The 12953-nt window shown below is 38.0% G+C and overlaps 1 protein-coding gene across 1 annotated transcript in view; it reads left to right on the plus strand.

Annotated features, from left to right (window-relative positions):
• Positions 1-1174: 1174 nt before the first annotated feature.
• The window catches only part of LOC104619284 (mitochondrial 10-formyltetrahydrofolate dehydrogenase), a gene marked incomplete at its 5' end in the record, with an annotated part of 27707 nt that continues 15928 nt past the window's right edge, over positions 1175-12953 (plus strand). The window contains 8 exons of the mRNA XM_010285102.1: positions 1175-1316; positions 3510-3744; positions 7296-7461; positions 8307-8408; positions 9320-9409; positions 10476-10610; positions 11000-11125; positions 12549-12640. Of these exons, the coding sequence (XP_010283404.1) occupies positions 1175-1316; positions 3510-3744; positions 7296-7461; positions 8307-8408; positions 9320-9409; positions 10476-10610; positions 11000-11125; positions 12549-12640 (1088 nt within the window). The remainder of the gene's footprint in view (positions 1317-3509; positions 3745-7295; positions 7462-8306; positions 8409-9319; positions 9410-10475; positions 10611-10999; positions 11126-12548; positions 12641-12953) is intronic.

A 12953-nucleotide genomic window follows, 5' to 3' on the forward strand; every position in this document is an offset into this window, starting at 1 on the left:
AAGGTCCTTTCCAACCTTAGTGATTCTTTGACTCTGTGATTCATAACCAGGTCTACTAGGCCATTTGTTTTTCTAAGGTTTCCAGTTTTCAGTTTCCAGAAGCTGATGAAAAATGTAAAGGCATTGCTTATAGGGACAGCTCCACCCTTCTGCCGGTGCCTGCATGCTGATTCCTGCTCCCCCGCTGGACCTGCGTTAGGACTTGTGGCAGTGCAATGAACTAGATCAGTGAATAGATCCAGTTAAGAATAAGCTGCATTTTGTCAGGTCAGTGCCTCCCTACTTCAGTACCCTAATCCAGTTCTTGCAGCTACAGGAATACCAGTTCTGGGATAAAGAAGGTGTTAGAGGTGAGGCACTGGAGGTAGGGTGAGAGAGGAGCAAAACTGTCCCCTGAATCTAAAGGGACTCTGAAGGAACTAGTAATTTTCTCAGGGTGCAAGCACTTGAATAATGTATCAGTGTGTGATATCCCGATCTCATAGTAGTGTTGTGATTCTAACTATCCTAAAAATAAAAAGTTGTAGCAGTTATTGGCATCTATTCAGTCTGAAGAAGCTTAAAAGCATGTGTCCAGTGTACTGGGAAGCAAACGCAGAAGGCAGTGGAAGTCAAACAAAGGAACCTTGCAGTATTTCCTTGTAGGAGGAAATACAAACGGATGAGTGTTACCTTTAACTTGGCAGGAACAATGCAAGTGTGTTTTCTTTAGCCTATACATATTAACTACAAATAATTTGCCAGCATTTAATTATACGGATTTAGAGGGCATGTTCCAAGCACCTAAGTTATGCCTAGAAAAAGTGTTTTATGTATCTGTTTTTAAAAATGTATTTTCATTTCTTGTCATATTAGTTCTGACTACAAATAAGATTATGTAGCCTGCTATGCCTTTTGGAACAAGCAGTGGGTCTGTCTAATGAAAATACTGGGAAAACAATATAAACATCAGTGACAGTATCAATGATACTTCTGTGTTGTGTGTTCTCTCTGAATTATACATTGTCTGTCATTAATCTCAAAAAAATATTCCTTCAAAGGTAATTGGGGTAAAAAGACTATTCCATTTTAAATCTAAATGAACATTGATCAAGCAGGAACAAGAGAGAAATATAAGCAACAATATAGTTTCTTTGCATCCTAGAACATGGCTTGTTTTAATTCTTTTTACCAGGCTTATCAACATAAGCTAAAGCTAGCCCTTATAGGTCAAAGTATTTTTGGACAAGAAGTTTATAACAAGCTGATAAAAGAGGGCCATAAAGTCGTGGGAGTATTCACAGTGCCTGACAAGAATGGACAAGCTGATCCTTTGGGTAAGTGTAACCTTAATCCAAACGTTAAAATTACCGGCATACATAACAAACTTGCCTTTCCGTGAGAAGGTGGTATCTATATGGGAATGCCTTTATTACACTGGATTCAGCACAAGAACAATGCTTTAACAAACACAAGTCCCAGAACTGGTTTAACCTTGTTAGTTAGTCAGTATGTGAAAGTTGGTTCTAACCATACAGGGCCATACATTATGATATTTAAAAAATAAATTAATCTGGGTACTTCATTTGAATGTACATCCTAGAGGTAATCATCCTGAACTAGATCTGTATCTTAAAGCAAATAACTGCTGAGCCTGTACTCAAGCACAAATGTCTGTCACCTGTTTCACTGTGCTGTCTGGGACACTCAAGGCATGAAGCCAAAACAGTTTATCCCTGGCTTTCTGCCCTTTCTGACAAGCTTGCATGCAGCAGTGTACCTGCAGAGCCTATTTCTCTTCCACCTGGACTATGGAAAACCCATTGAAAAGGGTAGAGGAGGCTTTGCTCTCTCTTTTCCTAGTGCCAAGATTCATAAGGATTTTCTAGACTTCCTAAAGAAAGAGTTGTTGCCTGACAGGTATTAAGAATTGTACTTAATACAGCCCAACCCAGTGTGGCAAAGAAGCTACTTTGGAATCATCTGAATTGTAACTTTTTTTTTTTTTTTTCCCAGTGGCACAAAAATAGTGAGTTAATATGATTAGCAAATAGAAATGCCAGAATGGAATATACCTTTATGGATAATCAGAAATTAAAACTACGTTCCACAAGTTGTCTTAACTTAAGTCATCTTTTTTTTTTTTTTTTTTTTTTGTCAGGTCCTGACAAGTTTTTGCAGAACTCTTATGAGAGAATAATCAAACATAAATTTTGCTTACCTGGGCTATGGCACTCCCAAACTAGGATATAGTTCTCAAGTTTATTATATTCTGTAACTCTACCTTATTAAATGATTTAATCACTCTTTGGAAGAATTAGAGGAGGCAACTATTAGTTTAGAAAAAGACAATTCAACTATCCAGCTCTGTAAGCATACCATAATACTTGGTTACATTATGTAAACTGTTGTTTTATGGTTGTTACACTAGCAGATGTAACTAAGCAAATCTTCCACTGATTTCAATCATCTATTAATTTCAATCATCTATTAATTTCACTAAATCATAGAATTAGTTTATTGCTTTCCTAACGAAAAAAAAGAAATTACTAGATCCTTTGTTGCTTTTTACTTCCAGATGACTCAAACAGCTTAAGTCTCAAGTGAAATTTGCTAATGTTTGTATATCCTCAGACAGCTATGATTTTTATTTCTAAAAGCAATTGCAGGACACACTAATGTCCATGGAATGATATTAAAGTAAGTATTTAATTAAGACCTATGTTAATAGGCCTCTGGTCAAACTCAAGTTCGAACTTCAGAAGTGAAAGAGAGAAAGAAAAATACAAAAATGTGTTTAGAAATATAAATTAAACTAGGTGAATTTTCCCTGTCTCTTCTTGTTTTCCCCTTTCTTCCTATTACACACACAACCCAACAGATGTAGAGTTGACTCTACTATCCTGCTCTCTGTCATGAGTTCATAAACTGAACATTTAGTTGCACAACTGAATTTATCAAACATCTAAAAATTGTCTCTGCAATTAATGCAGTTGTTTTTTCTCACCTTTAAGCTTAATTTTGTGTGTAGCTGTGTGTCTCACACACAAATGGAAACATATCTAGCAGGCATCAGTAATCAGAATTTTGAAGAAATTACTGAATGCTTCTACCATCTGTAATTATTTACTCCACATGGCAAAATGCTGCTGGCTTGAGTGAATCTTAGTTGTGTGTAGTCATATTCACATACAGATTGCTGAAGTGAAAAATTAAGTTCTGCTAAAGCAAACCTGTTTCAGGCAAATGTAATGACTGGACAAAAAATGAAGTGTCACTGTTAAATAGTCAGTGGAGTGGACTTAAAGTTGAGAATGACATCAGCTGTAGGAACGAGAATCAAAGAAAGAATTAATAAAATATATCCGAGTGCAAAGTTTTTTAAACAACATACAGAGCAGTACAAAGGGCACCTGGTAATCAAACAGTTGATGATCTGCTTGAGTTGTCATGCAATATCTCTCTGATTTCAAGTTTGAATTTTTAACACAAAATGTGAATTAAAAAAGACAATTGTTCTTGCCCCTCAGCACTGGCAGCGGAGAAGGACGGCACTCCTGTTTTTAAGTTCCCCAGATGGAGAGCTAAAGGCAAGCCTATCCAGGAAGTAGTTGCAGCCTACAAATCAGTTGGAGCAGAACTAAATGTCCTTCCGTTCTGTACACAGTTCATCCCCATGGATGTTATTGACTGCCCAAAACATGGCTCAATTATTTACCATCCATCCATCCTACCACGCCACCGAGGAGCTTCTGCAATCAACTGGTGAGTTTCATGCAACAAAACTATGTGTATGTCACATTAGGATGTTGGTCTGTACCCATTACTCATGTCAATGCTAGCACAGTTTTGTTGACTTGCAACTGCTCTGGAGGAACTTCTTGGAAGCAGCTGAGTATTTGGTTCATGAACTGCACTTCATGCCTAAGATTCATTACAATTTCCACTGCAAGTGCAGCTGTTATTCTGGGAAGATCAGTGACTTGATCTGTACATTCATATATTTTACTCACACAGGCAAATCGACAATCTGGAGTTATCACAGGCAGGACACCGCCCTCGTAGCTCATCCCTCACAAACACTAAATAACTGTCACAACAGGGCTTGATGCAGAGCCCAAGATTTCAGAGATGGGAAGGGAGAAGAAAGAAGAGAATCCACAAGAATAAAACCTTATCTTGCTGTCCTCCTGAGCAATGCACAAGGCAAGATTCAAAATGTTGCTGCGAAAGAACTACACTGCAATAATGACCCCAGTAGACTCAGATCTAGCATTTGTGTGACAACAGAAATGCTGTCATCACTGTGTTTAAATTCAATAGGAAATTGTCTAATTATGAAGAAACAATTTTAAAAGAATCTTACAGGCAGCATGGTGATTATCTAAAGATACAGTGTTGCAGATTCAAAGAAAAAGCATGTTTTGTTTTCCATAAATGCTTAATGGAAAAAATGGTAAGCTGAAGTACTTAAACAGGGGAGTAAAGGAGACTTACTAGAGAAGTAAGGAAATCGTTCAAAAAGTGGCAGTTGTGTCCAAGTGAGTAAAATAAAAAAAGAGCAAAAAATCTGACAGATTAGGTGAAAAAAAAAAAAAAGAGTAAAGCAGTCCAGAAAAGAAATAAAGAACAAAAAGGCATAAAATTGAATAATAACAATTTTCCCAAATGCATTAAAGGTGGGAGGTATGTAGGGCGATATAAGCATTTGATTTAAAAAAGGTGCTTATCAAAGACAACACCATAGTAGGAAATCTGTATAGGTATTCAGGATGGAGGAGCTTAAGGTGTTGCTACCATACAGCCCTTCTTTGTGTAGAGTAAGTCAGAACAATTCTCCTGAGCTGAACTGTGAGTAGAAGAGATTTTAGATAAACTGATGAATGAATAAGAATCTCTTCTCAGGACCAGGGAACTTTCAAACAAAGGTTCTGCATATTTGGCATAGCCTGGAGCATTTCTGTTCCTTCAGAGTGCATTGGTGCAGGAAACTGGAAAACAGCAAGAGCAATACCAGTTTTAAAAGGGCTGAAAGCAAAAGCCAGGAAACTTTAGAGCAGTCACTCTGATTTCAACGTCTAATAAAGAATACACTTTCCACACAAATGGGTGGTAATGTGAAAGTGAGATTATGAAAGTGAGAGGTCAAATTCAAAGTTAAAAAACATAAGGTAATGCACATAAGGAAAAAAAAAAAACACCCTGACTATATGTAAGCAGTAATAAAATTAAGTTAAATAAATTTCTCTCTCAGAAACGAGACCATGGAAGGATCTTAAATACTGTCTGCATCTCAGTTAGAATGTAAAGGAACTAGAAATGCTTCAGAAAAGTCTAAGAAAGATGGTCAAAGGTATAGAACAGCTTCCACGTGACAAGAGACAAATCTAGGAGTCTTCAGAGTGGAAAAGAGGTCATTGGGAAGGAGATATGCTAGCAGTCTATTAAACCATGAAAGGCATGGGAAGGTGAATAAGTAACAATTGCTCAGTCTTAATCAAAAGTTAGGGGACAGCCAGCAAAGAGATCAGGTAGCAGGATTTGACTAAATAAAGGAGGTACTTTTACTCCATGCAGTCTGTTATTAAACTGTGGAACTGCACATCTGGAGAGCTCTAGAAGGATGCTTTCATGGAGGAAAAGGTAACCAAGATCTATTCCACAGGAAGATGTAGATACAAACTCTCTTTCGGGAAGTTCCTGAGGTGAAGGTTTCCAGAAATGAGAATGTATCCCAATGGTGTATCACTGAGTCTTGCTTTATTTTGCATATTCCTTCTGTAAGCATCTGCTCCTGCCCTCCTCAGGGAAAGGCCATTGTGCTAAGACCTTTAAACTAAGCTAGGATTTGGCCTTGACTGACCATTCTCATGTTTCACCCTCGCACCCCTTGCTCTCATCACAACTTCTTTCATCTGTTGTGGCTACAGCCCTAGTGCTGATCGGACCCTTTCCCCCCACAGTGTGACTGAGAAAACCTGTGGGAATTAGGCATGGCTAAAGGGGCAGCAGGCACAAACAAGGGCCCTGGGCCTCTGGGGGTTCCTCACTCCATCCTTTACAGCCTCTTCCAGCTGCTGCTGCTTTGTTATTAGCAGCTGTCTGCGGTGGGAGCTCCTGGACAGAGGAGGGTGTGCGCAGCAGTTCTCGTCCTGTCACCTATTCAGCATCAGGGACATTTGCCCGCAATACCTTTGTCTCCTCCAGTGCCATGCTGAGGACATCCACTTCTCACCAGGGTGCTCTTTTGGAATTTTTGCATAATATAAAACAGAAGAAATGCTGCTTAAATGCGTGAAAGATCTGATATGGGCTAGCCAAACTTCTGTAAGCTTTCACTTTTGTTATACCTGCCAACTTCCCCAGTTGTCTATGGAGTTTGTCCTTGTTCTGCATGAATGTGTGCTTTACTCCTTTTAGTAATGTAGTTTTCAGTGCTTACAATTAGTAATGAAATTTCATGTGTATAAACCAGATCTCAGATTATCCTGTTACAACATGAACTGCCAAGAGATATGTCTTACTGAAAATTGCATTAGTGTTTGCATGCAGACAAATGGTTAAAAGCATGCGGGAAAGATATATCTCTCCATTTCTGGCTGTTCCTTTAAACATGCTTCTCTCTGATTTTCCATCATTCTGAGGCACATGCAGCTCCACGAGAAAACTGGGAAATCTAAGTGGCTGAAGTTCCCTTTAGATTTAGAGGCAGATCTTGAGGTGATGTAAATCAGCACAGGTCTATTGTAAGCAGTGCTATGTTCATGCACAGCAGCTGAGAATCCGGCTGGATACAAATTCCCTTAATAACTTGTCCTTAAACACTTGCATATCCATCATTTTCCACTCTGAGTTTAGCTCTTTTTCAGCTGTGCAACAACTGTACTTTCCTTGCCGATCTACAGATAAGTTGTGAAGCTTAGCTAATTACAGTAAACAACCATGATATTCAGATAATATGCTATCTAGATGCTTCCGTTTTTCAAATTACATCGTAACTATTGCACAACTTTTGCTCTGTGTGTCTTACCACTAATAATACTTTTAAAACAATTTTCACAATGAACTGTGTGATAGACACCCTGAATTTAGTTGCAGCATTTCTTATGTCACTTTGTGGAAACCACACATCAAAACTGTGAGTTCCTGACTATGAAGCGAGCAATGTATTAAAGACATTTATAAAGACAGTATTAATGACAGTTAGGCTTTTCTTTTCTATCTACCTAAAGTAAATGAACACATAACAGATGGGTTGATATTCCTGACTACTTTCATACTGTCTGTATTTACTGTAAGGCTTTTTTTATGTCCAGGACTTTAATTCAAGGAGATAAGAAAGCAGGATTTACTATTTTTTGGGCTGATGATGGTTTGGACACTGGACCAATACTTCTGCAGCGAGAATGTGATGTTGGCCAAAACGATACTGTGGATGACCTGTATAACCGGTTTCTCTTCCCGGAAGGAATAAAGGCTATGGTATGTTTAGCTGTACTAAATATCAACATTTTATGAGAAGAAGAAAAACATCTCCTGGAGTTTGAAAGTAAAGGAAATATAGACAAGATGCATGCATCTTTCCATGTATGGAAAGACAGAGCTTGTGGTGCTCAGCCAAATCCTAGACTTCACTGGAGCTGTGCTGCTTCGGCTGAGGAAGTAGCCTCAGAATATTTGTTGCTGGCAGTGGGCAGAGCATATCCCGTTTCCACAGAAGGCAAGAAGTTGAATTTGTCTGGAATGTAGCTCTTCCCACAGATTTCTTGAATGTTTTTACAAGGTGAAATTTTTAAAAGGCTCAGAGAGAACAGAAATTTAGGGGTGAGGTAGAAAAATAAAAGGGGGAGGTGCTTTAAATTCAGAGCCCTGGTGGATTGGCTTTGGATTTTGTATGCTTGTCCTTTTTTGTATTTTTGTAAAATTAAGAAAAGAAAATGCATAAAAAATACTCAGCATGCATTGTTAGAGAAATTTTTTCTCTCTCCATTTAAATGCAGAGAAATAGCTTTTTGCAAAAAGAAGAAGGAAAGAGTTGAATGTCACCATACAGAGATGCGTTCTGGTCCTGCAGAATTTAGGCAGCTGCTGTGTGTTCGGTGACTACATATTCCCATCAAATTTCTGAGGCTATTTCTTTTGTCAAAGAAGTTTAAGCATATATGTATGTTAATCAGCACAGTATTGGTCCCTTAGATTTTGGAAATCCTAGGTTTTAAAAATAAACCGGTTCCCCTTGTGGCAGAAAGTCTTTTGCTGTCACTCAGAGGTGACTGGGGAAAAAAGGTGAACCAAGCTAACATTAAATCTGTTACTTTTTCACTTAGGTGGAAGCTGTGCATCTAATTGCTGATGGTAAGGCCCCTCGTATACCTCAGCCTAAAGAAGGAGCAACATATGAAGGGATCCAGAAAAAGGAAAATGCAGAGGTAGTGTTAAATAACATCATCTTTATCACATTTCAATGCCTGACTTACCTTAGAAACAAATAGCTTTGCTAAAGGGTATTTTTATTCATCCCTTTAATATAATATATAAGGAGCTTCCTTGGAGTGAACGACCTTAATCTCCCTGCTGTAAAACTATTCTCATTGGCTTATAAATTGCTTCTAAATATTATTTGCGCTTAAACTAAGAAGGATGCTGGGTACCTAAGTTTTGTTATTTAATGGCTATTCTGATACTTTCTGTAATTAATTTGTACATATACTCACAATACTGCAAAGATAAAGGAATACATTTTCACTGGTGTTATATATAAAATATACATGATATTCTTAAGATATTATTTCATTTTTCCTCAAATTCTTGTGGGAATTGCAAGTTGTAGTAGGGATTCAACTTATGAAACAATTTATAAAGGGTTAGTAAATGATTAGAAAGTATTTTAATAAAAGTTTGTAGATATATTAAAGAACTTGGGATCCAATCAATAAATAGATCATTTTCAGCAGAAGGTGATACCCCAGACATACACTTATTTATATTTATACTATGTTTATTAAATTTGTCAATAAGAGTATTAATTATTTCTGAATTAATTCCTAGTAGCAAGAGTTATATTTTCATTATATTAGTGTGAGAATGAGAATCTATGAAAAGAGAAAGACCACACAGAACACAGAAGTGCTAAGAGCATCCCATTTGATAGGTTTTTGATGATTAGCCATCTGGAGATTACTGATCTTCCTTTATTAGACCAAACCGTTTCTGTGTTTTTAAATAAACAAACAGCTGAAGGAGAAGGTGGCAGAATTTGTAATTCTTATACAGGAAAACATTACTAACTTGATTTATACCTAAACAGAGAAGAATTAGCTGGTGTGTCTTGATTTCCTAGATCTCCTGGGACCAACCTGCATCAGCTTTGCACAATTGGATTCGAGGGCATGATAAAGTGCCTGGAGCATGGGCAACAATAGATGACCAGGTATGCTCTGAAAACCAGAAGAACATTCTTCTTTTCTATACCCTCTTTTTGACCTTTTTAAATTATAAAACTAAAGGTGTCTGCATACAGATGAATACAAATGAGAGTTACATTGGAGTAGCTCTCATCTGATGACTGTAAGCTTTGTATATGTCTAGAACAGGCACCTAAACAAATGTACAGAACACAGTAGTTAAGATTTTTTTTTTTTTAATCATAGATACATTTAATTCAAAGAAAGATAAGAGCAATATCTGGAAAAATAATAGGGCATGATACAAAGCAATAAGTAAGAAGGGTAGAACCAGACTGTGCCAGTCGTTTTGGGAAGTAGGCATTCGTTACAGTATAATGCAACCCATGCTGTGAGGTGGGCAACATCACAGTATTAACAGCAAAATGAAACACTGTGAGCTACTGAAATAACAGAGATGGTTTTATTTTAAAGAGATTTGGGCCTACATCATTTACAGAAATAAATACATCTCCTTTTATCCAAAAGCAACTACTTTCTTTCAATGTATTAAAAGTACTATACATTTGATCCACATAGTACTTACATAAAATATTTTAAAAATCACATTATCTTTCCTGCTTGTGATGTGCAGTTTTTGTTACTTAACTATTATGCATCTGCTGGTAGGCTGCTCCAAAAGCCTGGTTCTGACCTAATGTCCAGGAGCTGTTGCTGATTTGAGAGCCCAGAAAGAACGGAAGAGCCCAAGAGCATTGCCAGCCTGGGGGCAGAGGCACACTCCCCCAGTCGTAGTCAGGCTTCTGCTGGCCTCTCACTCCGGGCATGCCCTGACAAAAGCTGCTTCCCTTTCTGCACTGGTTCCAGCGTGCACATTGGTACAGCTAAGCAGCTTTGCAGGTTTAGGCAGCTTGTGAAGTTTTACATCTCCTGGGTTGTAAAGATACAGAAATAATGTTGTAACATGTTTTCCATATGTAGGTACTTACATTTTATTTATATTATATTAAAGCTTCAAAACAGTATCTTTTCATTATTAGAATTTTAGAGCATGTTTAGAATCTGTGCACTTGTAATTCCATTTATTTTTAGGTGGTTACTTTTTATGGATCATCATTACTTGATGCTTCAGTGCCTGCTGGACAAGAGCTGGCAATAAAAGGTGCTTCAAGACCTGGACTTGTAACCAAGAATGGTCTAGTCATTTTTGGTAATGATGGGAAGATGGTAAGTGATCACCCTGGCAAACATGAGCATGGATGGAATAACTTTAGCAAGAAGTGCAAGTAGTGTGCAATTGTCAGGCTATCCAAATCCAGCTGCTGATGACAGACGGCTAATGCGCTTGGAGTTTATCAATCTTCTGCCATCCTATAGAGAAGACATTCATGTTTTGCTTCTCACTCAATCCATACTCATTTCCAATATGGATTAACATGTACTAATACTGGGAGGGAATCTGAAGAGTGGCCTATGTTAAATTACCTGCATCATAGCAGTTTTCATGCAAGCCATTTATTTTACTATTTCAGAAACCATATTAACGTCTAAAAACTCTTCACACAAGGATGTGTTGCCTCCCAGATAATTTAAAATCCTATCCTGTCTTTTTTCAGGTACTGGTGAGAAATCTGCAATTTGGGGATGGAAAAATGATCCCTGCATCTAAATACTTCTCTGCTGATGAAACAACTGCCCTAGAACTTACAGAAGAGGAGAAAAAGATGGCAGAAGATATTAGGGTAATTCAATACACTGCTTTAGTAGCATATTACTTCAGACAAAAGGATTACATACTTCTCATTATAGGCATGGCATATCTTTTATTTATCCATGCAAGCTGTTTTTTGATAAAATGTACTCAAAGATTATGGAGTTGAATCTTCAGTTATTGATTCAGATAGAATTGGAAATTCCTTGGAGTACTCGCATGTCACTTTAGAAATTTTTCTTTCAGATACAGGTGATACAAAGAGAGTGATTTCAGGGTCAGTTATGGTAAATATTTATGAACGATCAAGGTGGGAGCGAGGAAAAACAAACGGACCTTCACCTCACAACAGTGAGGTTTTCAACACTGACAGACGTGGACGGTTCTGAAATCCTTTCTTCACTGTGGTGTTACTCACTAGGATGTGCGCAGAGTGGTCCTGTTGGACAAGCTCCAGGGAGTGTTAGAACAGCAGCCTGAAAGAGAAAAGCAGTAGTTTTTTCCCTGTACCTGTGTGCGCTGTCTCTCCTCTGCCACAACCACACACAAGGGACTAGCTGGCAGAGGGATGCAGCCATCGGGCAGCTGGGGCAGAAAGCTCTCACAGCCAGAGAGCTGCTTTGCTGCCCTGTCACGTCATCCATCCCTCCGCATGAGAGTCAGGGGCTTAGCTGAAAGCCACACTTGTCATTAAAGTTTTGCACCAGACCAAGTGAATCATAGGTGTCTTCCCTTCTGCTAACTCTCCTAGAGGGTCAATAACTTTTGGCACAGGTCAGGCATCTTGATGCACTAATGTTTTAAACTGCTGCTTCAAGATTACCTTGAGCCTGCTTGCCAGCAACCTAAAAGCTGCCTGGAGCTATTGACTGACTGAGACAATAGCAAAAAGAAATATAAACTCTTCAGTTCATGACACTACCTGCTAACTCTGAAACCTAACTATGATTAATTGAAATATTACTTTACCAGTTATTTCACTATTCACATTAGCGGAAATATCCGTCTCATGCATGCAGCTTAAACTGCTTCTCAGCTCTGCCCAGGTGCCAGAAATGCCATCAGTCCAGTCACAAAGTGCTCCAGGCCGTCCTTGCCTCTGCTAATGATGTATTCTATAATGCAATGGGAAGTTATTTATTGGAGGATAAAGTTCTTCAAAAAATGGGCCTGAAAATTATTAGCATTGTAGCATTCAGGTTTCTTGCCTGATTAAGTGAAATTATCATGGGCAAAATAATATTTTTTTATAAGCTAATTACGCTGAAAAATTTATTGGCTAACAGCAGATCTCTACACAGTTCAAGACCCTCTTAAAATAATTTTCTGTTTTAGAATCCTTTGAAATAATACATGTTGTAGGCACAGATACCATAGAAAACACAGTTTGATAAATACTTCTTGCTATTAGAGGATTATTCATTATTGCTTCCATTATTTTTATGTATTGTTAGGCTATTTGGAAGGGAATTTTGAGCAATGTTGCTGTAATTGAGGATCCCACAGACTTCTTCAAATCTGGAGCATCTTCTATGCATGTTGTCAGGTAAAAAATACTCAAAATAACATTTTGAAGCCAAAGGTAATGGAAACAAAGTTGTCATGGTGCTTTTATCAGGGTTGATCACGTAGTGTTAAAAAAAAAAAAACCCTGTATTTTTCAATACTTTAACTATTCCCTTTCCTACCTTTGAAAGCGTGGTATGGTTCTGCTCCCCAAACTAGGAGATATTTACATAATCCTGCTCTTTCTATTGAAGGAAAATTCTCCTTAACTTCAGGAACATCAACCACATGGGGGAGCATGGTGATGCTCAAACCTGTCTGCCTGCAGTGGCAGGGGTCTCAAGACCAAGGAG

Source organism: Phaethon lepturus, unplaced genomic scaffold (assembly GCF_000687285.1).
Source record: "Phaethon lepturus isolate BGI_N335 unplaced genomic scaffold, ASM68728v1 scaffold38134, whole genome shotgun sequence".
Classification (NCBI taxonomy): Eukaryota; Metazoa; Chordata; class Aves; order Phaethontiformes; family Phaethontidae; genus Phaethon; species Phaethon lepturus.